The sequence below is a fragment of the Myiozetetes cayanensis genome, unplaced genomic scaffold (assembly GCF_022539395.1).
Source record: "Myiozetetes cayanensis isolate MyiCay16 unplaced genomic scaffold, myiCay2020 scf4, whole genome shotgun sequence".
Taxonomy (NCBI): Eukaryota; Metazoa; Chordata; class Aves; order Passeriformes; family Tyrannidae; genus Myiozetetes; species Myiozetetes cayanensis.
In genome coordinates, this window is record NW_026087631.1 from 70,361,604 (window position 1) to 70,387,827 (window position 26,224).

General features: G+C 44.6%; 1 protein-coding gene across 1 annotated transcript in view; it reads right to left on the reverse strand.

Moving 5' to 3' along the window:
- Positions 1 to 25,900, reverse strand: part of LOXHD1 (lipoxygenase homology PLAT domains 1) — a 150,161-nt gene extending 124,261 nt beyond the window's left edge. The window contains exons 1-2 of the mRNA XM_050329855.1: positions 25,825 to 25,900; positions 9,751 to 9,865 (exon numbers count right to left, since the gene is read on the reverse strand). Of these exons, the coding sequence (XP_050185812.1) occupies positions 9,751 to 9,865; positions 25,825 to 25,900 (191 nt within the window). The remainder of the gene's footprint in view (positions 1 to 9,750; positions 9,866 to 25,824) is intronic.
- Between the last annotated feature and the right edge of the window lie 324 nt (positions 25,901 to 26,224).

Sequence of the window (26,224 nt, forward strand, 5' to 3'; positions counted from 1 at the left end):
CCTGTGAGAAGTTTTGGATGGTTTAAGTACTGACATGTAACAGATTTTTTTCCCTTTTCAACCGCTAAGAGTCCTTACAGAAGCTGAGATGGAAGCTTCGGGGGAAATGCAATAAGCTTTCCACCTCAGTTTCCCCCTCACAGGCATGTCCTCTCCTGCCATCCTAGCCTCCAGGCATCAAGCAGACCCACTCCTGGGGGTGGTGCAAAGGGGCTCCACAGCCTAGCAAGTTCCCTGTGGGGCCACAGATATGCTCAGAGCTCAGCCAGAGTGAAAAGCATCCAACCACATCCAGCTTCCCGGGTCCATCTCCCATCAGTTTTTTTTAACAACTACTAAAACTTGCTTCAACACTTTCTCCTGTGATCTGCATCTCCTCCAAAGTAAAACAATTGTAGGACTGGGAGTAGTTTGACTTTTTTGTTGAAGCGTTAAGCATGCTGTTTGTATTTCACAGGCGAAAGCGGAAAAGCAATACAAAGTCTATTGGCCCAGGTCAGGGGATGTAGAATCTAATTCCCATTTTCTGCCTCTAGCCTGCGGTGTGATCCTTGGCAAGCACCTCCATCCTTTTCTAAGCTCGTTCTTTCCACAAAAACACTATGAATAACATCAAAGCAAAGCCCATCCTTGCTCTGACGATGCAGCCTCTCCCACCTGCCCTCCCTGATGGGCCCCCATTTCACCTGGGCCGCTAAGCACGGCCACGGATGATTAAACACAGCAAAATCCAGGAGTCATATTAAAACGAACAAAAAGCCACAGCACTTCAGCAGCAAAAAGCCGCAGTGACAAGAGGCTTGTGCTCAGAAAGCTAATGAATATTAATACTTCCAGCAAGGGGGTTCGGTTTTGCTCCACGTCACGTGTGCCTTGTTTACAGGTTATTTTGTGTTCTCCACACCCCCATGCCCAGACTTCCTCCTCCTCCACTCTGCTGTTTCAGACAGCATGCCAGGAGTGCTGCCCAAGTACGGAAAGGCTAAAATGGTTAACCTTGCGAGAGACAATTAAACCCGGCTGAGCCTCCCCCAGCCTGGCTGTCGGAGAGAGAAAACAGCCAGTGAGTGCGAGGCAATTAGTCTGTCAGGCTTGAATGAGCATCATAATGACAGCAGCTTCTCCCTGCATTGGCTCCCGAGATCGATGCAGTGCTGCAGACTGCCACTGAGATGGCACAGGAGTATTAAGTGAGAATAATCAGCCCCAAGCTTTCAGTGCACCAGTGGCTGCTGGTTTGTGACAGTCCCACCGCTGTGCCGGGCTCCTTTAGTTGCTGGGATGGATGGTGGGGAGGAAACCTCCTTTTGGAGGGCACCTGAAAAGTGCCCACTGAGCAGATGCTCTGTGCATCCTGAAATAGCTTGGGGAAGCACTGGAAAACGTGACATAGTCCAGGGCTCAAACCCCTGGGAAGTCTTGCTGTCAAAAGGTAGGAAGAATTTGACAAGTCTCTTCCCTTGAGATGGACCTGCAGCATCAGCAGCACAGAAAAGAAAAAGGAAAAAATCCAATCCCTCCTTCTAGCATGTTTCAGTATTGCCAATTACATGAGGAGAGAGTGAGTGAGGGAATATCTCACAATGAGTGACTGTACTGAAATTTAGCCTAAAAAAAGTAAGAGTGAGAGAAGAAGGGAAATTACAGCTGGGCCATGTCAGAGTCTGGTCCAGGCTAGGGCTGGGATAAGACATTCACACCCTGATCACTGTAAGGAGCTCGTTACACAAAACAGTGCAGCACACTGCCTTCCACAGACCAGCGACAAATAAAGCAGGAAAAAACCTGACTTGGAAACTACAGCATTACATTTCCAATATTCAGGCTTGACTGGATTCAAACCCAGGGACCTTAGAGCATAAGCTTAGTTAGTCTAAGGATCTACTGAATTTCATGTGAGCACCATCATTAATCTGAAATACCAGGCCAAGGCAACAAGTGAAATATGTTTCACTCGGATTTATTTCACATATTTGATTGGCCTTCACAGCTCTATTTTCTTTATAGTCTGTTGTAGCTTTTTTTCCCAATTGCTTTGTAAGAAACATCCAAAGGACTTCGTCAAAGAGTAGTATATTAAATTCTCTCTTTTTTTATATCTGAAGTTGTTTTCAGATTCTTTCAGTTGAATAATTGCCTGCAGGCTGCACTGCTCGTGGAGCTGCAAATGTACAATGATTCAGAACATTTTGTCCCCTGGTTGGGTAAGTCACGTTGCTAAAAATCACAGCAAGAACTGGTGCATATTCAAGTGTAGTATTTATAAATCCCTGCAACCATCTCTTCTGCAGGCCATGGGCACAGGCAACAGAGCCAGTGCTGTGAGAGTTTTGCTACTACTTGGTGTGTTGATGGCAAAAAACTCTCAATGATGCAGTTTTATATGCAAAAGTACATAAAATAAACATTAGTACTAGTAATTTTTTTTTAAATAAAGATGAATTAACAAGAGAAAATCCCACCACCTAAATGAAAGTCACATTTGAAATGGAAATTTTGGATATTTGTAGAAAATAGTCTTCACTTCTGATCAGCTAAGAGCACCCTTTCTACAGCTGTGCTCTTAGGAACAGAGGGAATACCTGGGTATTGATCACGGCAGAGGCATGAAAATAACAACCTTCAGCAGTGATGGAGTTACCTAAACCAATTTAGCTTTGAATCCCTGCTTAACAGTCATTTAAATTGCCTTTCCATTAGATGTTTTACCTGAAAATGCTTTTTACACACAGAACTGCCAGAAAAAGCACCATGGATGAAGGGCTGCACAGAAGCACAAAGTGTTATTGTGGATGTCAGTTCAAACAAAATTTTAAAGATGCTCCATTAAACCATTAGAAAGAGTCAGTTCTTGGTTGCATCTCCCTGAAATGCTGCCCACAGGTCTGCCTGGTCCTGCCACTGAGGTTTAGCAGCATTAAGAGGAGTTGGGTATTGGGGATGATTTCGAAGGTCACACAGTAAAAACCATCCCACAGCCTGCCACTCTCTAGAAAAAAATAAATGCCATTGGGTTCACCTCAACCAAAGCTCATGGGAGGTGAGTTTCCCTTTAACATCTCATAGAATGAGATGTTAAATCATTTGGGTTGGAAAAGGTCCTCTAAGATCATGAAGTCCAGCTATTCCCCCAGCACTGCCAAGCCCATTACTAACCCATGTCCCCAAGTGCCACATTCACAGGGCTTTTAAATCCCTCCAGGCATGGGGACTCCAGCACTGCCCTGGGCAGCTCTGCCAGGGTTGGACAACCCTTTTCATAAAGAAATTACTCCCAACATCCAACCTAAACCTCTCCTGGTGCAGCTTGGGACCATTTCTTTTCATTGTGTCCCTTGTTCCCTGGGAACAGAGCCCACCTGGCTCCCCCCTCCTGTCAGGGAGTTGGAGAGAGCCAGAAGGCCCCCTTGATCCTCCTTTTCTCCAGGATGAACTTACCCCCCCAGATCCCTCAGCTGTTTCTCTTCAGACTTGTTCTCCAGATCCTTTCCCAGCTCCATTGCCTTTCCCTGGACTTGCTCCAGATCCTCCCTTTCTTGTCATGAGGAGCCCAAAATTGAACACAGGATTCAAGGTGTGACAGGAAGGAAATGGAGTTTTCTTCCCCAAAACACAAAATGAAGACTTCTCCCTCCCCATATATTTGCAATTGCTGTAATGGGCTCTCTCCACATCCTGCTTCCATGTAGGATTTTCCCTTCCATCCCTCAGGCAGCACCATCTGTAAAGGTGGCAGGGATGAACACCGGTCAGTCCCTGCTGTTATGCTGTCTTGAAAGTAGGGACAGCTTTGCTCATCCTCAGGTTGTCCAGTGTACATTATAGGCTGGGTGAATCTGTGTTATCAGGCCTCTGGATAAGATGGCAGCTTGCCAGAAGATGCAAAAGCTATCGGAAAAATGCTGACAATTTGTTGGCCTCACCCCCCCGTTCCTCCCTACACATCCACTATCGATCACTCCTGGAGAGAGGACACTGGCCTGTTCAAATTTACAAACAGCCTAACTGCAAAAAAACACATATGTTCAAGCCATATTTACTCTTAACACAGAGCTCCAATAGCAGCATCATTAACCTCCTTCTTGGAGCAACAAATACTCCAGGGAGTTTGGTCTGCAAATATTTAGCCAAGACTGCTGTCATGAGCTGACAACATCAGTCAGCGGGTGGCTGGAAATACCACGTGAGGCAGCACACATCCAAACACACTCCAGATGGAAAAGAAACCAGCAGAAAAGCACAGCCACTGTGGATGTTCTCTGTACCAAGGACATTACTGACTAGTAGAAGAAACCCTGCTTAAGCAAGCGGAGAAGAATCAGTGAAAAAACCAGTCCTACTTGAAAGGATTTAATTGGATTAGATGAACTGCTCTGGGGTGTAGCGGTGTGGTGACACCCAGGAGTCAAACACCAGCCCAAATCCACGGGAGCCTGTGTCTGAACTTACTCTGGAATTTTACAGATGCACTGAAACAGCCTCTGCCTTATCCATAAGCATTCCAGGTACAGATTTAGACAGCCTTAATGGCAGACATTGGGTAAGTGCTCCTTCACTTTGTACTGAGAGGAGCAGCAGCATCATAATACCAGTTTTTCATCTTTGGTGGTGTGATTTGCATTAAAAAAATAAAGCAGGGGTGTTTAATTTAGATAATCTTAGCTAAGCTTTATCACAGAATCACAGAATGGCCTAGGATGGAAGGGACCTTAAAGATCACCTCGTTCCAACCCTCCCTGCCATGGGCAGGGACGTCTTTGTTGTCTGCTACTGGTTGTTGTTTTCTGGAGAAACTGTGTACAAAGCAAACAGGGCCACTGACAAGACTGCAAAGTTTCCTCATCATTTCCCAATATTAAATTACATTTTGAATTGCATTGACTTTGCCAAATTTTGGGGCAAATTTTGCTCTGTTGAAAATTTGCATCCCATTCCCAAGGAGAAATATTTTTAAATTTTTCACAAGAATGCACTTTTAAAACTCACATCAGTGAGTTGGGATAAGGGCAGGATTTTGAGCAAGACAGGGTGATTGAGTTTTTTCAAGGAAGACAGTTTATACTCATCCCATAGGGAAAACTGGGCACGTTTTACAGTCTGAAAAACGCTGCTGGACACTCGATCAGCAGGGACCTAGGTCTAGCAGCTGAATTCCCTTAAAAGTCTGGCTATTTTAAGCAATTTGCTGTTTTTCTCTCAAAGGCTTGACCTTCCTTGTAGTTGTACCACCAGCTGCTACTTGCGTAGGTGCAGATGGATTATAATTTATACATAGGCCAATTCTACAGGCTTTTGTTATTTGGGTTGTTCAAGGCTGCTGTCTAAGCCCCGTCTCAGGTATTTTGTTCCTGAAATGCTATACACAGGCTAGGTAATAAGCCTGAGCAACAGAGGGAGGAAAAAAAAAAATCTCACTCAATTTCTTTTTCAGAAGGGAATGTGCCGTCACTTAACGCTGTCCCAGATCATTAAGTCTTCAGAGCGCACTGTGAGTGCTGCAGATTTGTACGGGTGTAAATCAGAGCACAGTTAGGTACATAAACAGCTTTAAGATGGGAAACATCCCGTGGCATTAAAGGAAAAGCATTGCAGCTCATCTCTGAAGCAGCACTCAGGCAGAAAGGTGGGAATCCCTGCCCCCCACACACTTGGGGTTCATTTGCTTCCTAACCTGAACAGAACCTTCTGTACCAACTTATCTAGCCCTTCCTAACTTATTATATTAACTACTCAGAGTAATAAGCCTGCTTTCCTTCCTCTATTTATTTATTTATCCCAGAGCAGTTAAACAACAAAATCAGACCTTCTGCAACTGGGGTTGGCTTAAACTGTATCAGAGCGACAAAGCTTACCATCCTCTAAAGATCACCATGTACATAGTCTGTAAGTCATACATATTTGCTGGCATTAGGAACAGAAAAAGTTCTGTATAGCCAACCAAGACCAGGTAGAAGAGACTGCCAATTAAAACTATTCAGCATCTGAAATTTTAAAAAAAAAAATAAAATTCCATTGTATAGTCCTCAAATTCAGTAAGAAGTCAGCTGTCACCAGTTATCTCATCTTTCTTCCAGATTGCCATAGCTGCTAAATCTTGGGGTTTTTTTGTGTGTGTGTTTTGTTTTTTGTTTTTGTGGGGTTTTTTGTTTTTGTTTGTTTGTTTGTTTGTTTTGGGGTTTTTGTTGTTGTTTTTTTTTTCTCTCTTTCTCAAAGGAAAAATCTCACCATGAATATTAATTGCGGTTGTCAAAACCTGGACCAGGTAAGCCTGACATTGAAAAGTGGCTTCATCTACACTAGCAAGAAATATATAGATTTGGACTAAATGCTGTGAATGAGCTGGTGGTGGCACTCCCAGCTGAATTTTGCATTTGTTCCTTGGCCTTAGCCTGTTGGAAAGCACATGAGCATGATGGAGAAATAAAATACTGTGGAGGATCAACACTCTTTGGTCAGTGTTAGACCCCAGAGAATCAATTCGTGCCTATTGAAAAGGTGTTGGAAACTGCCAAAATGCCACCCAGGAATGCCTTGGTGTTCACCCATGATGGAGCCAGTGGAAAGAAATTCATTTGTGGTGGTGCTTTTACCTTCTGGCTGAGCTGTGGCTGGTGCAGGATGGCAGGTGGGGAACTGGAGAATTGTGTGAGCTGGGTTTGAAGAGGGATTTCGCCAAGAGCTGCTGGGCCCAAGCAGCACTTTGCCAGCACCCATCCACAACCTCCATCACCAGTGTTACTGTCCCCCCGAAATGACAGACAGTGACTGCAAAGGAGGAGTCAATCTAGTCCCTCCCAGGCCCTAAAAACTACCTGACTGGACCTCCTTGCCTAAGTAAATCACAGAATGACAGAATGGTTTGTGTTGGAAGGGACCTTAAAGCTCATTGAGTTCCACCCCTCTGACATGGGCAGGGACACCTTCCACTAGCCCAGGTTGCTCCAGGCCCCGTCCAACCCTTCCAGGAATGGGGCAGCCACAACTTCTCTGGGCAACCTTTGCCAGTGCCTCACCATCTTCATAGCCAAGAATTTCTACCTAATACCCAACCTAACCCTGCTCTCTGTAAATTAAAAGCCAATTCCCCCTTGTCCTCTCACTCCGTGTCCTTTCTTGTAGGCCCCCTTTAGGCGAGCGTATTTTGGGCGCTGCCGCTTCCAGACCTCGTGTTCCTCCTGACAAGTCAGGACAAAGATATGTGCCTCTCACGGTTACCTTATTGCTGGCCAGTGTTAGAAACACTTGATAATTCATCAGTTTGCCACGTCTTCCCTTTTACCGCGCACGACACAAAGACCTGAAATGTCATGGATTTCACTACCAGCACACAGTCACGAAAGAAGTAAGAGAAACCTATTCTAACCAGAAGCTGAAATGGTAGTACCATCTTTAGGCAATGCATGATATTTTAGCCGCCTGTCATACATGAGGAAATGTAAGCTCCCATAAAATGTCATGCATTTGCAGTCATAGGTGAACTCGTGTAAACATTTAGTTGAAAGATGCATGAGATTCCATCCTTTTGCCATATTAACAAATCTGCACAACAAGTTTTGGGGGTCAAACTGACTACTTCATGGTTTGCTTCATACTTATGAGACAAGACTTTCAAATAAGCTTGTCTGCAGACACTTCTACCTTTTTTTCTCACTGTTCCTCAATGAAGCACTGTAAACTGCCAGACTTTGCTTAGAGACACAGAAATTTTGCTGATGTTTGGGAAACCCCCTGTGGAAAGCTGTAGTTGCAGTTCTAGCGGTCACCCCCTGTGGGACCACTTTTAGGAGCCCTGAGCTGCAGAAGGTTGCCTTCCCTTGCCTTTCATCCTTGCTTACCAACACCTCAGCCATCTGCTCTCTGCAGCAACAGGGACCAAGACCAAAATGCTAACCCAGGTCTGAACAAGCTCAGAGTGCTGCTGCTGCAACCTCAAATAATCCCTGCGTGTCCTTTCTTTTTTTTTTTCTGTCACGAAGTGAAAATGGTGAGAGCAGGAGGAAAGACCAGGCATTAAACAAAGTGCCTGTACAATCAGTAGATTGTTTAAGGCCACAGCTGATTGAGAAATCTGTTATGGAGATGTCTTGACTTCTTCTCTAAAGGGCATTTAGTGTGTGTGTGTGTGTGTATATATATATATATAATTTTTTTAAGTTAATATTTGGATTCTTTCCATAGCCATGAGCAGATGACCACTTTCCCAGTGAAAAGGCTATTTATGTAAATGCTGACCACAAGAAAACTCCCTGGAAAGCAGCTGTTGCTTTGATGGCTTTGCCAAATGCTACGAGGCAGGTTTGGGTTCTAGAATCTCTTTCCTCAGCAGAGCTCCTGCTGCTGCTGCTCTCAGCTCTGTCACTGACCTGCTGTGGTTCCACATCGTCTTTTACCCCCTTGCCTTGGTTTCCTTCTCTGTTAAATCAAGGAAAACAGAACTTTATTTTGTAAGTTCATTGGGAGGTTTGGATGAAAATCACGGAACAGAGACGAAGCATTTTGTACAGATAAATAATATACAATCAGGAAGCTCTCCCTGATGTTTCAAGGGATTCTGGATGATAGAACTCCTTGGCCTAGCTCTGATTTCTGAATTTCAAATATGGCAAACAGGGCTGAAATTTCATGTATTTTCTTTACCATTCCCATATCATTTTCTTTACAGACTCTCATGTTTGAGTTGTTTCACTGGGAAGAGAAGCTCTTTTGAGGGTAAAATTTAAAATAGCTGCAGGTACCTCTTGTCGGTGCTGTAGAAATGGAGAAAATGTGAAGTTACCGTGTGACAATTAGCACAGGATTAATAACTTTGAAACACATTTTCAAGAAAACCAAAACAATAAGAACACTGAAAAAAACTGAGACACACAGCCTCTCTTACACCCTGTGGAGAGGGGATTTCTGCTTTATCTTAGTGCAGTTGCCTGGCTGAGGAGAAATTAGTGCATGCAGAGCTGGGACTTTATTAAAAGTCATCTTGCTTTTATGGGAAATGAGCACCTGCTGGCCCTGATGCTCACTTCTTAAATTTAAAAAAAAAAAAAAAATCTCTTAATAGATTCTTAAAGTATAAAATATGGCTTCCACTAAGTTCAGCATGGTGTTAAGGAGTGGGAAGTTGTATCCACAGGATGGCTTTGGTATCAGCTGGAGGAAAATAGAACAGGGCCATCACAGTGATGTTCAACCACAACAGTGGGCAGCAAGGCACACAGCAGATAGGATGGAAGCAGTCTAAATTAGGAGTCAGTTTAAATTCTTCCATTTCTGCTTGCCTCAGATTTCCTGTGGCTGGGTGTGGGTGGTTACCTATCAACATTACTTCAAACTCACTGAGTTACTCTTCAGAATCATTCAAGGACATTTATGTCTGTACCTGACTAGCATGGAGACCTCAGTGGGATTTAGGCATGGGAATGTAGCCCACCATGCCCACTCCAACAAGCAATGAATATTCTCAGCTCCTAAACTGGGAGGTCCTAAAATAAGCTTTAAGAGAAGCAAATATCCCCACACCTTGCAAGTGTGAGCCTTACATAATATGAATTTCCACCTACAGAAGGGAATGCAGGTTTGCAAGGGGTTGGGTAAGAAATATGCAATGGCAAAAATTCAGATTTCCCTGGTGATCTCAAAATACCTTTTAGATTCATTCCCTCTGCATCCATCAGCATGATATTACGCTACATCAAAATGCAGTAATAGTCCCTGAAGAACAGGCCTCAAAGATAAGATTTCCTTCTAGATACTCACTTGCTTGTAAGGTGGGTCTTGGGAGTAATCCCGTGTTCTCCAAAGAGAGTAACAAAGACGTTGGCGTCTGTTCCCGCTCCCCGGACATCTCCTGTCACTGTCACCACCTCGTAAACTGTGGAAGGAGAAAAGAAAGGTCAAGACAAGAGAAGAAAACCCTCACCCTATATGTTATAGGTCCAAGCATCCCCAAACCTGAGCTGGAAGACAGACCCCCGAGATGGATCTGTGCACCCACCACCCAAACAAGCCCACTTCTTGGACAGGGCATGGTCAACCCAACTGCTGAAAATCAACACATCGAACCAAAACTGGTGGAGATGCTTTATATGGGCAGAGAGGGATTGGATTAGGACAGATTTTTGCTGCAAATAAAACACTTCTCCGTGAACACGTTGCCTCCCCTACCATAATGCATGTGCATGTGTTACATATAACAGCTGAATTTATGTGAAGTCTTAAAGCTGTTGAGCCACTTTTCATTAATGCACATGTCAATGCAGTGCACACTTTGCTGTTTGCTCGGGTAAGATATTTGTATCAAAGCTGAGACATCACTACAGCCAGAAATTTTTTTTGCACTTCAGTTGTCCTGGAGACTTTACCGAAGGCAAAATGGTAAATCGTGAGGAGAATCATGGAATGTTCTGAGTTGCAAGGGACCCACAAGGACTGTTGAGTCCAACTCCTCCTCCTCCTGTGCAGGGTAAACAGGGCAACCCCCAAACCCCACCCATTGCCTGAGAGCATTGTCCAAAGACTTCTTGGGCTCTGGTAGCCTTGCTGCTGTGCCCACTGCTCTGGGGAGCCTGATCAGTGCCCGACCACCCTCTGGGGGAAGAACCTTTTCCTGAGATCCACCCTAAAGTTCCCTGGACAGTAGGCAGGAAAACACTTAAATTAAAGTCTAAAAGCTCTCTATCTATTTATCTTTCCAAGTAGTAGATTGAGTGACGACTTTATTTACACACAAATATATCTTCTTCAGAGACACACGACTTTAAAAGAGCCTTTTACTCAAGTAGCATGACAAGATCCAGTGGCCAGAAGGTAGCATTAGACAGATTCAAATTACAGTCAGACACATATCTCTTAGACAGGATGATAAGTGAAGTTAGAACAAGACTTGAGGCTTGAAAGCAGGTTACCTTTGTGAAGGACATGTCTTGGTTGGCTCAATACAGAAGAAACTGGAAGAAACTGTAACACTTTGCCTGTGGCCAAAACAGCATCCTCGTGGCCCTTTTTGGCTTCACACAACATGAGGGCCATTACCTAATAACAATATTTCAGCCTCAGACCCATTAAATGGAGGACAGCTAAACTTTCATTTCATCCTGCACAGCCTGACTGCTAGGTGTGTGATTTCTCAGAACTAATGCTGTAAAAATGTCCTTCATGGGTGCATTAGAACTGTTAATGTATTTTGTTAGCATCCATCTTTCCCTTACTACATCAAGTATCTATTCTATTCACATATGTATTCTATATATATATATATATTCAAATGAGACAAAAAATGTATTGGAACTCTGCTCTAAGCACCAAATGGTTTTTCCCACTAACAACTCTTCCCTTGAAACAGCACCAAGAAGAAATTTAATCACTGTTTCAACCAAAAAACATGGAGATAGGGCAAAATCCAGGGCACTCACATAAAACTGATTGAAAAGTATTCCTCATTTCCAGCAGCTCTATTGCATTGGGGGGTGGGGGGGAGGAAAGGCAATATTTTGCTAACCTCACCTTTCCATGAATGTAAATAGGACAGAAAGGGGGGCATTATTGTAATAAATACAGTAAGTTGTGATGTGGGCTCGGCAACATTTTGAGAATCCCTTGGCTTGGCACATTTCATTTACAGGAAGAGGAGACTTGTTTTAAAAAAAAAAAAAAAAAAGAAATCCACAGCTTGCACATGAGTAATATGTATGAACAGTGTTTTCATTTCACCTTCCTCCTGTTAGCATTCCCACATGCCAATGGGAGATGTTTGGCATAGCAGGGAGAGACAGACAATGTGTTTGCATTAGCCATTAACAGGAGGGAGATTTGTAATCCGCCCTGCCCCGGTGAGTCAGCACCCTTCACTCCGTGGTTTTCAGCTGTATTGACTCTACTTTGGAAACAGGGAGCTCACATTATAATATAGCTGCACTTATAGCAGTCTTTTTTTTATGTCTGTTCATCTCAAAGAGCATTACGAATTATCCTTATCAGGGAAGTACATCACTGTCAGAGCATCCTACAGGCACTGCCAGACTGGCAGCTACAGCTGAGCAAAATTCAATGTCTGCAGCAAAACATGCAGCAAAATCTGTCCTAACTCAGTCCCTCTCTGCCCACATAAAGTGTGCCCAGCATCCCTCTGCAAGATTCAACAGCTGGACGTGGCACTCAGTGCTCTGGTCTTGTTGACAGGTTGATATGATCAGATGACCTTGGAGGTCTTTCTGCAACACTAATGATTCAATAATTCTAAGCTTTTATTAGGGAAAAGAACCTTTAAGGCATCCTCCTCCTTTCCCCACAGAGGCTCAGCAAAATTTGACCCTGTTTCTGTTTTCAGGGCTGAGGTCAAGTTGTGCTCAGCTTCATGCTGGCAGGCAGGCATGTGGCTGAAAGCATTTTTCCTGTGAAAAGGCAGAAAAAACAGCCAACACAACACTCTGTAAGTTCTCAGAAACCTCTCAAAAGTTCGGGCAGATTTTCTAGGGAGTTGTGGTTTTTTTTGGTGCTAGAGAAATGTTAGGATTTGCACGTTAAATATGCAAGCAGAGTCTGTTATGTTATGTCTGCCTATCAAGAGAAACCCGTTCCTAAATTGGTCTGCTGCACCTCTACAGGTCTTGACATCACCTCACCTATACATTTAACTTTGATTTCATTACAAAAGTTACAAGTCAGATTGATCTACTTCCACTTTTCAACTCCAAACAAGTGAGGTGAGGGGATACAAGAAAATTGTCTAAGATGAAGCCATCAAGAAACCACAGTTCCATCCCCCCCTCACCCCGCCCCATAAAAATCAAGCCCCTCATCTGATTTCTGCAGTGGGAGTCTCACAGTTTGGAAAAAACACAACCCATGAGTACACACAACTCTGCAGTTTAGGTTCACAACCCCAGATTCAGCCTCCAGGCAACACAGTGAGCAGGCAGCACACGGATAAGCAGAGTTTACCAGGGCAGATGTGCTGAGCCCTGCTCCATTAGCACCTGTCATTACCAAGCGTATGCTGCAGTTAGCACCATTTTAATTAACTTTGCAATGAGGGAGGAAGAGGGGGGTCTGGGTTGGTGACACCAGCACATCACTGCATTTGACAAGTGTCACATTGCACCCATGCAGGTGGGGGAAAAGGCCCTGACACCCCTTCTCCAGCACTACAGCTGGTTTGCCAGCTGTGCAAACAAATGATGTTACAGCTTCCCAGTGATGTCATGGATGCAGGGCCCATAATTTCCTCTGCAGGAAGAAAATAAAACTCGAATACTAATATCGGGGTTACCTCTTTCTGGAAAAGGCACCTGGAAACAAATGCAGCTTATTTAACCACTTCCTTCAAAGGCATGAATGTTCAGTGGTCTGGATTTGGGATAGTTTCCCTTTTTTTTAACTTTCTTTTATTTTTGTTCAGCCCCTGACAGCTGATGGGTGTCATATTTGCTGGGAGTATCTCTGCAGCTTGAGGACCCAGCAGGCAGAAGAGGATACAGTGCCGGGATGAGGGTCAGCATTTTGTACCCCAAGCCCCTTTGCTGGGAACAGCATCCATGATGTAAACCAACAAGAACTGTAGATTAGTGACATTTCTTAACCACCCCATGAGGATGTTCCTCTGTATGTAGTGGCTTTGCTTTTAGATGTTTGACGTCATTGAGGGTTATAGCAGGGAGGCTCTTGTCTCCTCAGAAAGATCTGCTCTCAAAGTGGAGTATGGGAGGGATGGGTCAGTCCCATTGACATCTTCTCCACACAGCCAGCTGAGACTGCAGTCCTGAGCAGACACTGCAGAGTTCTATCAGCTGCACGCCTCAGGAGTTCGTGGTTTTCCCATCTTAGTCTGCAGGTGTTGAAACATGAACTTGCTTCAGAGCTTTGCAAATACCTTTTGTCTCCCACGATGTAAAAACCAACTCCCTGTGTTCCTGCCGTTCTTACACAGTGAGAGGTACTTTGGCAGAGATCTCAGCCCCTCCGTGGATGGACAGCTTTGCACCCACAGTGCCCCTATTTCCTTCTTGGTCGAACACAAACTGCAAACCGTGACACTACCATGGTTTCTCCATATGAGATACTGGTCTCTAGTCATCCACCTCCCTTCAGACATGGACAGGATGCCCCAAGGGTCTTCACCCAAGCTGCTGTGGGGTCAGCTCGTTAAGCCAAACTAAGATGCTCCTGCCATGGGGCTTGGAGCAACCTGGCTCCAGGCTCCCGGCTCCAGCTTATCCCTGCCCAAGACAGAGAGTTGGAATTAGATGGTCTTAGAAATCCCTTCCAACCCAAATCATTCTATGATCTCTGCTACTCCTTAACGCTTTTCCTAGTAGTGTTGGCTGAGTTTATAACATACCATTGGTAGAAAAGCCCCAAAAAGTGGCCAGCAAACAAAAGAGAGAATACTGAATCCCAGCCTGAATATCATTTCCTGCATGGGCCATTGCTCACAGGAATACAACTACATTTAAGTGTTTTTAAATGGCAAATAACCCCACCCCAAGGCCAAGGTAAGTCTATTCTGAGTGCTCAGAACATGGCCAGGTTACAGTAATCTAAAGTGTTAAAATGGGAACACTTGACTTCCAGCCCCGTCTCTAAATCTTGCCTTCCTCCCAAAGGACCAGGAAGAGTCAATACAAAGCTTTAATACAGTTACTGATACAGGCCCTTTTGTTCCAAATATTATCTCTATCAAGTGGAATTTAGTTCACTTATCTCCTCTGGTAGATATTGAATCCCCATCTGACTGCACTGTTCAGCTATCCAGCACGAAGACTGCAGAAACCAGTGAAAGTTTCAGCAAGTTAAACAGGGCTGATTTACTATGCACTGCAATTCTATTACTGCTTTTCTCAGGCACATACAAGCTCAGTAAAGGAAATTATAGACACTAGTTTCTCTGCTGAAAATAACCATTCAAAACTGGTCATTTCAAGTGCAAGATACAGACAGCATAAAATCAGTGTCGAGTTACATTGCAGCATCTCTGGAAGGACTTACATCCATTTCCCTGCCTTGCAGAAAGAGCTGATACTATAAATTCATCCATTCAATGGAGAAACACTTCAAAATGACTGCCAAAATTATTGTAAAGCTGTAGAGACTGACAAGTGGAGACTGAGACCCATTAGCCAAGAGCAGGCAAAATTCCCTTAGCTGCATAAGGAAGGAATATCTCCAGGGTGGAAGAGTCCTTTGGTTGATAAATTCAGGTTTTCTTGACTTCAGCAACACGGAGTGGGTCAGAACCTATTATGGCAGTGACTGTAAGTCCCATTCTCACACTCCTCATATGGAAAACTGAGCTGGACCTCATGATGGTGCCTAACTGCTGTCTAGAAAGAGTGGGCCTTGGCAGAAAAAAAAAAAAAAATGAGGGTTATGCCACAAGAATGATTAAGCAGATAGAATAAGACAGAAAAGCTAGCAAGGAGTCATGGAAGAGTTTGGTAAGGAAGAGGGAAAGCAGAAAACACGGGTTTCTGAAGGGAGAGTGTCAGAGGATGGACCAGGCTCTTCTTGGTAGTGCTGAACAATGGGACAAGAGGCAACAGGAAGAAACTGATGCCCAGGAAGTTCCACATGAACATGAGGAAGAACTTCTGTGCGGTGACTGAGCACTTAACAGGCTTCCAAGTGAGGGTGTGGAGTCTCCTCACTGCAGATATTCCAGAAACATCTGGACACAATCCTGTGCCATGTGCTCTTGGATGGCCCTGCTTGAGGAAGGAGGTAGGACCAGATGACCCACTGTGGTCCCTTCCAGCCTCACCCATCCTGTGATTCATCTTGAATATAAATCCAAATCAAAGCCAACTGCTTTGAAGCCATGGCTCTCAGAGCTACCTTCAGAGACATCTATGTAGTGGGATGCATTTGCTTCAGCAGCAGTAATGGCTGTTTGCACTTCACTGCACTTCCAGTTGGGAATTCACTGATTATTCTCAATATTCACTTCATGTTGACTCATGCAAAGCACCAATCACTCTGGCTCCTACTGAAGCACTTCAGAGTGTGTTTGTCTTGGAGCGCCTGAAGAGCACCTTGACATTTATGCAAAATACTTGGAAGCTTTTAAGGGTCTGTGCTGACTGTTACGGGCTATGTTTGCCAAAAAGATGCTCTACACATGTGAACACACCAGTTAAATACTTATTATGGGTAAAATTAAATCAGGACCACCCTTTGCCCACCATGAAGGTGGGCCTCTGAAACCAGAGTCTGTTTGTTTTTAGCAAGCCACAGTTTGGGCAATAATCTCTTGTCATACGAAAAATGAGTCAAATTCTCTTCTCATTTCACCCCGGGGCAAATCCTGGCTAACTCCATTGACTTGAGCACAATGGCTTTGGATTCGTACCGGCAAAACTGTGAGCAGATTTGGGCCTCCCACATTAAGAGAGATTGCTTGCTCTTTATATGCTGTATGGAAAGCAGCTTTTGAGTCTGGCATGGATGCCAAATTAATTATTCAAAGGAAAAGAGAAGGATTTTTTTTTCCACAAGTATTTAGACCGGTTGCGCACTGTTACACGTCTTGCTATTCATTACTATACAAAGAATTGCAGAATTAATACTATCTTGCATTTCGAGGCATGTCACAGACATGAATTAGGGAAGTTTCCTGCAAACTTACCGCTAATAAAAACAAATTTCATTATTTTGAGCTGTGAAACATCATTTAGGTCTTAAAATATAAATCCAAAGCTGAGCACTGTCCTGCCCATTACCACAGGCAGAGTGGTTGTGGTTTGGAGTTTGTTTTACTTCATCAGCTATTGCAAAATCAACATTTCATTCTTGTGCAGTATAGGAAGCCAAACTTGATTCATCTGGTGCTCCAGCTATCACTTAAAAGTGCTTTTGCCTGAGCACCACCAGGAAAAGCCATCTCAGTTCTTTGCTAGAACAGCAAAGTAGAATTAGCTTAAAATAAAATCGACATCTTTGTTATTCAAGTTTAAATTGTGTTGGAGGAAAACACTGTGCCTCAGGGGAGAGAAACATTAGCAGTAGAAACCTGTTCCATTTCTTTCATCATCTTTCAGAGGCAAGAAGGGCCTGCCAGGACATGGCATGTCTCTGAATCACAACTATTGACAAGAACATTAGGCACTGCTGTCCAATGGGAAGTGTATAACACAGCCAGGGTAAAATATGGAATTGATTTTATCTGCAGCACCGAACAAAGTCTGTGGTAGAGCAACACATCTGCAGAATGCAACTGGAAGCAATTCCCTGCTGTCCATCATGGCTATGATTAGAGGGATGGAACAGGTCTCCTATGAGGAAAGGTTGAGAGAATTGGGATAGTTCAGCCTGGAGAAGAGAAGGCTCTGGGGTGACCTAATTACAGCCTTCTGGTACCTGAAGAGTGCCTATGAAAAAGCTCAGCAGTGACTTTGGGCAAGGGTCTGGAGTGTCAGGACAAAGGGGAATGGCTTCCTACTGACAGTGGGCAGGCTTAGATGGGATATTGGGATGAAATTAGTAGTTGTGAGGTAGGTGAGGCCCTGGCACAGGTTGCCCAGAGAAGCTGTGGCTACTCCATCCCTGGAAGTGTCCAAGGCCAGGTTGGACAGGGCTTGGAGCAACCTGGGATAGTGGAAGGTGTCCCTGCCCTTGGCAGGGGGTGGAACAAGATGACCTTAAAGGTCCCTTCCAACCCAAACTGTTCTCTGATTCTGTGATTCTAGGTCACCAGACTCTTACAAGAATCCCCACTTTCTTCTAGTCATCTAAGCATCACAAGAACCAAGACCAAGGAGAGATGCTTTCCTTGCTGCCAGCCCCGACCCCCAACACCCAGGCAGGAGGAAGAGCAATTGCACCAAATATTCTTTTTTTTTTTTTTTTTTTTTTTTTTTGCATATACACACCCAGCATCCTTGGCCTGGGAAGCATTGCAGGCGTTGGATCCTGGATGTTCCCTGACACAAGCAAGGCAAGAACATTTCTCACAGTTTGTTTCTGGGGAAGGGCTGAGTTGTTTTCACAGGGAAGAACACGCCGACAATAACACGTTTCAAAACTGCTCGGCCCGAGGCGGCGAATCCAGCGGGAACGTGTCCAGGAGTGAACAGCTGGCAAAGCCACCAGCAGGTGAGGACTGGGTGACACTGTGAGCAGGGACAGCCACCCCATGACAGGCTGTAAGCTGGGGGGGGGGGTGACACTGTGCCCTTGGCAGCTCTCCAATGGGGAACGAGCAAATTTCGCTCCCGGGAGCTGATTTTCAGCTGTGTTTCAGGTTGATGCTTGGCATGAGCAGGGACTGGTGCCTGTCAGAAGCTTGTTATAAATGTAAGTTATGTGTGCTGCTTGTATTTACATGTGCATTGTTAGATGTCATTATGAATTAGGTTGGATGGGGTTTGGAGTAACCTGGTTTGGTGGAAGGTGACCCTGCCCCTGGCAGGGTGCTGGAAATAAGTGATCTTTAAGGTCCCTTCTAACCCAAACCATTCTAAGATTCTATGATTCTATGAAGTAATCATAACTCCCCAGTTTAAGCATTTGAGATATACAGTTATATATATATATATATAGTTGTACTATCCAAACAGCACCTTAAAAATAGTGAATAAATAAAATTAATTGATACAACCTATGGCTTTCCTGTCTCACACCTCTTCCTTCTTTACAAATATGCCCTAATTAGCACTTATATTTCACAGAGGAAGTCTGAATGAGACACTACTATGATACAGATGAAAAGTGGAGTGCACCAAACTGATGCTGAAAACTACAGCAGGTCTTAACATCAGAGGGTGAAGTGCCAAAAAGACCTATTTTCCAATAACCACGTTCAATTACAGCAACAATGCACAAGTACTTTGTGATATGTGTCCAGTGTGTCTTGGAGTACGTGTAAATCCATCAACAAAAGGCACAGTTATTATTTTCAATCTTTCTTTAAGTGTTTCCACTCTGTGTCATCGTCTTGCACAGCGGTGTCCAGCAAGGAAGAAAAACTCCTCTGACAATGCCTGGGGTACTATCGGCACCCAAAAGGCATTGAGAATAAATAAATATTTCTTGGAGCAGCAATAGTCAGCCAAGAAGAGGCCTTAACCAGACAAAAATACACTGTGAATCTGGAAGTCATACCCTGTCTGCTTGGCCTGGACAGCTGAAAGAGAAACAAAACCCCGGTAAATCACCACATCCCAGTCAGAGGTTCTTGACCCCAAACCCACGACGAGTCTCTGCTTTCCTATTCAGATGAATAATCCACCTCACCTGAGGCTGTGGGATTGACATAGGCAGGAATAAAATACTGGTTTGCCCTGGTCCCCTTCCTGTGCTCAGTCACTTACAGCTCAGCACTATTTTCTGCCCACACTTTCCGTCCAGATTGGGGCAATGCTGCCATTTTAATGGAACAGTATTCAGATATTAGTCTAAATTCCCAGAGACAGGATGATAAACAGCTTCACAGAGGGCCTGGAAGATGTATATTTAACAAAGTATAAATGGGAACAAAACTAATGATCCTTAAAATATCAATGCAGTCCTGAAACTGGGAATTTGATGCACCAGTGGAGGGAATTGCTGTACCTGTGAGCAAAGGCAGCTCCTCAGCTCTCTTTCTGCAACCAGAGAATGAAAAACTACCCAGACAAAGCTTGGATGTTCTATAGACACAGGAATCTCAATTAGTTTCTTGAGGAAGGAAAGGGAAAAGGGAAAAAGGAGGAAGGAAAAGGAAGAAGGGAAAAATTAAAAGGAAAATGGAAAGAAAAAAAAATCCCCTAATCTTTTTAATTATTCCACCATGACTAAATTCTAGTCCTGCATCCTCTAAAGGTCACTTTTCCTCAGAGAGGACACCTTAGGTGCTACAGATAATTTAATGCAGGCTGATGGGATAGATGGGTTGTGGGGGGAGCATGTCTAGAATTGAATATATTGATCTGCATTTCACATCTGCTTCTCAGAGAAATCTAGTTAAGTTTCTCTTCAGGTACTCTCAGATTATTTTCTGTTCGAGACCAAACCCAAACATTCAATCTAAAAGGTAGCCACAGGCAGTTAAGGGTATAAAACCGAGCTTATAAAACTGAACTTGCCGTGCCATTCAGATTTGAGTATTTTGGGTGTGAGGAGAGCAGCAACGCTGGAAAACTGCAGCTCCTGCTCTGGGGTAGGGGTTTAACAGGCATCAGCTGTGCCATGCCTTTGGCAGCCTGGCGCCTACAGCTGTTCCTCAGTGCTGTTTTTGGTGCTGCCAGCTGGACTGAGCCATCCCAGATGGATCATGTGTGCCTAACAAGAATGAATTCTGCATGTGCTTGGGGCTGCAGGGTCCTGCCTGGGCAGAGGGAGAGGTGGGCGTACAAAAGAGTTCACTCCCCCCAGCCTTGTGCCCGCACTTGCTAAACACACACCTGCAGACAAAAACTGGCATTTGCAGGGGCCTAAACCTTCAGATACCAGCAAGAGCTTGCTCCAGAATCTTTAGCTGCACTCATGGCTTTATGATACTGATTTTCCATACCAGTGACTAGTGGCAGCCCTGCTGCAGGTCGATAGCTGTTCAGGGACTATGAAGAGCTGCTGGGATTCCTTGCAAAGCCCCATCCTCAGCATTTAATCACCGATTTCCAGTTTGTGAGTCCTTGTTTCGGTATGACACCTCCAGGTGGGACTGCACAGCTGTGTAGTGAGGGTTGTCTAACAGCCAGGCACAAAGATTTTTGATGCCTACATAAAAACATTAACAAGTTCTCCTGAAACTACTCAACACTTTAGAATCACAACTAATTTAGTATCGGCTTGTTCTGCCACACAAGCTGATAGTTCATGGAATCACAGAATGGCCTGGGTTGGAAAGAACATCTTGTTCCCAGCCCCTGCCATGGACAGAACACCTTTCACTAGATCAGGTTTCTCCAAGCCCCATCCAACCCGGCCTTGAACACTTCAGGGATGGGGCAGCCACAGCTTCTCTGGGCAACCTGTGCCAGGGTCTCACCACCCTCACAGGGAATTCTTAATATCTACTCTAAACCTATTCTCTTTCAGTTTGAAGCCATTCCCCTTTGTCCTATCATCACCTGCTCTTGTAAATAGTCCCTTTCCATCTTTCTTGTAGATCCCTTCGGGTGCTGGGAGGCCCCAGTTAGGTGACACGGAGCCTTCTCTCTTCCAGTCTTGTACACTCATCTAACAAATGCTAAAGTTTATTGAAACTTTTGAAAAATTTGTTCTTCATGTGGTTGTTTGCAGGTATGGAAAACGCTGGGAGGCCAGCAGGCAAGATCCACCACAGCTGCAAGGAGGGTTCAGCATCACCTTGTCTCGGTTTGTGTGGTTTGCGTCTCCCTCCGGATCACAAGACATAAAACTGCTGCTGGCACAAAACTCTCCACCAGATGTTTCATGCCAAAAACCCTAGTTCATTTTAGTGGTGACGAGGAATAAAAAATACCTGTTTTATTAATCAAAGCCTCATCTGGGAAAGATCAGTGGGTGCAGGGTGCAGATGAGGTGATTTTGGACCTGACGATCATCTATGATAAAAGTGCGAGAGACCTCTCTGCAGTTCTGTACAGAGCACAGAGAGCTGGTGACCACACAGCACTTGTTCTCCTCCTCCACTCTGTTCCTAAATTACATTAAACAGAACTTATCAATAAACTCAGTGTGTCCTGAATGCTTTCTCTGCGTAACCCTTTGCTGCAGTCGCAGCAAAGGAACGTGATGTGATAAATATAGCACAATAAATTGGATGGCACACATCAAAAGAAGTGGTGAGTAGCTTGTGTATCTATTTACAAATCAACAGTGGCTGTTTCCCCCTTCCTTCACCATTTGAGGCAATGTGTTGACAAAGACATGCATTTCTTGAGTAGCTTTCTTCATTTTATAATTAGTATCAGCACTGCTAAAATCACTGAAGTCCAGCTTCACCCCCTGTGCAAGAGGGACAAACCAGCAGTGTGGCACGGAATCACTGAATCATTTAGGCTAGAAAAGCCCTCTAAGATCATCAAGTACAAACATTCCCCCAGCACTGCCAAGGCCACCACTAACCCGTGTCCCCAGGTGCCACATCCACACAGCTTTTTGAACACTTCCAGGGACAGTGACTGCACCGCTTCCCGGGGCAGATAATACCCATGTCTGAAACTCGTTAGGAAAAAAATGAGGTGTGAAAAGAAAAGAGGAGAATTTGATCATCAGTAGGACCCAAAAAAAGAAGGTGTTTTTTTTTCCTCTTAAAGGAGATATGCCACTTTGTGAGCTACATCAAAGAGAGAAGCTTGGAGATCTCCTGAGTCAACACTTTAATGTGACACAGGACACGTGGGAGCTTTCCAGCATCAGACACAGCCTATGCATGTCTGGGGCTGGAGAAACCAAGGTGCCAGCTACCAACTCAGCCAGAGGGAACACCCATTTAAAGGCATAGAAACAAGTTTGGAAGAGGAAACATTTTCTTTCTTCCTACCAACACAGAGATATCCACGGCTTTGGGAGGAGAGACACAGAAACGAGAGGGTGACATTTGGTCCCTTCCCTTGTGATTCTGTGACCCCAGACCTGAGCAGAAGGATAAACAATCATGCCAGACTCACTCTTCCAATCATAGACAAGATCTGAGATATGAAGAGAAAGGCGTGGAAGAAGAAAGAGAGAATTTCCTGCAAAGGGTTGCTTTCGGGTCTCAGACATCCCCTCTGAACCTGAGACATCTGGCACCTGTAAAAGCTTTAATTATGGTTTGGGTAGACACGGTGCTGTTTGGACACTGTCTGGATACCTAGTGCATCTTAAATCCACTGATTCCACTAATTTAATGTATGTTACGCTCTGTTATCGGCAGCTCGAGACCACAGAATGGTTTGGGTTGGAAGGAACCTTAAACACCATGTTGTTCCACCCCCTGCCATGGACAGGGACACCTTCCACTAGCCCAGGTTGCTCCAAGCCCCATCCAACCTGGATTGAACACTGCCAGGGCTGGGGCAGCCACAGCTTCTCTGGGCAGCCTGTGCCAGGGCCTCCCCACCCTCACAAACAAGAGCTTCTCCCTCACATCCAGTCAAACCTGCCCTCAAAGTTTGAAGCCACTGCCCCTCATCATGTCACTACGTGTCACTACACTTGGTAAAAAGTCTCTCTGTATCTTTCTTGTAAACCCCCTGTAAATACTGCAAGGCCACAACAAGATCTCCCTGTAGCTTTCCTTACTGTACTGCAGAAGTAACTTTGCAAACACTTATTAATAAATAACTAACCTCATTAACACCAGGATCACAGGAATGGACAACAGCTGCAATTTAGTTAAAAATGCCTGCTATCTCTGCTTTAATTTTCTCAGATACACTATCGCCCAGTCACTTGATATCTTTTGTTTTCCTGTCCCCAGGAGCTGGATTTGCCTTGTTCCTCAGTCATCGATTGAATGTGATGGGGGATCCCTTTTCCTGTTTGTTAATACAGTAAGATAAAGAGGACATCAGATGACACAGGCACCACTGACTCCCTGCTTATAAAACATTTACAACATCTCTCTTTTCTTTTTTACCGCAAAAGGAATCACAGCTTGTGGACTGAAATATACCTCTGCTGAATATTCACCAGTACCTAAGGCAGCTGACAACCCCAAAGTCTCTGGGAGGTGTTTGCAGAGGTTACAGGATTCTCCAAGGCCTGACCAACAACAGTCATTTCACCCAATGGTCCTTTGGGAGAAAAGCAGCAGGAGCAGGCCTCCAACTAAGTCACACAAAAAATGGGCTTTTTTTGATTCAGAATAGTGAGAGCAGCAGCATGATGCATGGCAAAGGGAAGAGCTGAAACTCAGGAAGGAGGATAGGGAAGTTTGCTCCTGAAATTTTGATTTTGTGGTAGACAATGGCACAGTAGCAAGATTTCCCTTTGGTGGGGGAAACCTCAGTGGCTCACTGACTGTGGATGTCCTACTCAACACCCTTCTCTCCCTGGCCCTCTGTTTCTTCCCTCACATACATGTGTAGTAGCTTCCATAAATATCTGAAAACTGAGGGTGTGGAGACACAGCTCCGTGAGGAGAGTCCATGACCCAAGTGGCTCACCCAGGGGACTTCTGGCCACATGACAGATCTCTTGGAGATCCTGAGGCAGTAACAGTACTAGGTGTTGCAGGTTTTGGATCAAATCTTTGAATTTCTGATAGGGAGGACTTCATTTCCCAGTGTTTCAACCACAAGCTATCAGCTTCCCTGCAAAAAATTGTTCACAGCTATGAAGAATCAGAGAATCTCAGGATGCTTTGGGTTGGAAGGGACCTTAAAGATCATCCAGTCCCCCTCCCTTTCATGGGCAGAGACACCTTCCACTAGACCAGGTTGCTCCAAGCCCCGTCCAACCTGGCCTTGAACACTTCCAGGGATGGAGTAGCCACAGCTTCTCTGGGCAAGCTGTGCCAGAGCCTCACCACCCACATAGCCAAGCATTTCTTTCCAATATCTAGTATCAGAAGACCATGGAGAGATTATTAGAAACATTTGTTGAAACTTATGTTTTTGAAAGTGTAAATTATTATCCCTTAACTATAAAAAAAAAAAAATGTAGTGTGAATGAGACAGCCTCTCTTTCCCTAGAGCCATCACTAATGAAGTAGGTCTTGTGCATGGCCTAAATACAGCATATATATGAGGGATTCATTTCTCCTCTGCTTCAGAGCCAATGAATCTTTTTGTTTTTTTCGCAGTACAGCCCCACAGTGCCGCCACACAAAACCCATCAGTTATAGTCGACCCAAAGCCACACCACAAGTCTCAAGTGCTATACACTATTCCTTAGGCTTGGTTCTCCCATTTGCCACATCCAGGACATGTTATTGCTCTGATTAACTGATGGGGAAATCACAGTGTCGAGGGGTTAAGTGTCTTGCCCCAGTCATGCCAAGATCCAGTTGCTGGTACCACCCCTCAGCATCCATTGCCTCTTTGCTGCCCACCTCTCACGAGGAGATTATCTGGTAAGATCCCCAAGGGCTTTTTGTTTTAATCATAGAGCTACACCGTGGCCTTCTAATGAAAGTGAGTGCATCATTAAGTCATGCAATCAAAGAATCTTTTAGGTTGGAAAAGCCTTTAAGATCGTGAAGTCCAACTGTTCCCCAGCACTGCCAAGGCCACCACTAACCCGTGTCCCCAGATGCCACATCCACAGGGCTTTTAAATCCCTCCAGGGATGGGGACTCCAACACTGTTCCAGGCAGCCTGTGCCAGGGACGGACAACCCTATCCATGAAGAAATATCCAACGCAAACCTTCTCTGGTGCAACTTGAGACACAGCTCTTGCATTGAACCAAGTACTGTCTGTGTATAAAACAAGCGGGCTATTTATTGTAGGGACAGAGCATTAAGGTTTAGAGGCTACTATTAATATTTTTCCCAGCCTGTTTCGTTACTTAAAGAAGTGAGAGATTCGGTGTGCTGGACCTCCTTGTTCTACATCAGTCCTGTGTTCCACTGCCTGCTCATCCGGTTGCCAAAATCCCCGGCACGCTCCTAATCGAGCAGGGCTATGCACCTTCACTGTGGATGCTGCTTACACAGGGCAAGTCTGCTGACTGCAGCTTCTGAACAGCCCCACAATGCAAATATTAATTAGGAGAATGTAATTACAGCAGTAACACGCACACGGCAACGCAACGCCGTAAACTGAAAAGCTCCTACAGACACAATCTGTCTGTGACACCTCGCACAGATAAAATTCTTGTTTAATTAGAAATACTCCCCGCATAGGAATAACCCGTGCCTGCACCCCAGGAAGGATCCCAGCAAGGGCATTTGCAGGGGGCCAGCAGTGCCTGCTCAGGAGGGGAGATGGGGAAGGATGGAGCTGACCTTTTTTTTTGTTGTACTCATCTTCTGTCGCGTTGGAGGAGTCTGAATGGTAGTCCCGAAGCTCCTGTTCATACATCTCCAAAAAGTTGTCATCAACCTTTCCTTTCTTGGACTTGTCACCTTTCTTCTTCTTCTTCTTGTCTTTGCTTTTTTTGCCTTTCTTCTTCTTTTTCTTTCTGCGCTCATAGTCATCTTCATCCTCACTGCTGTACTCCCTTCGCTTTTTTTTCTTCTTTTTCTTTTTCTTCACTTCCTCATCAATCTCCGAGTCCTCAGACTTTGATTTTTTCTTGGGTTTTTTCTCCTGGCTTTCATCTTCCTCATCTTCCTCAGCCACCTCTTCCACTACCTCCTCTTCCTCTTCCTCCTCCTCTTCCTCCTCTTCCATTTTGTTCTTCTC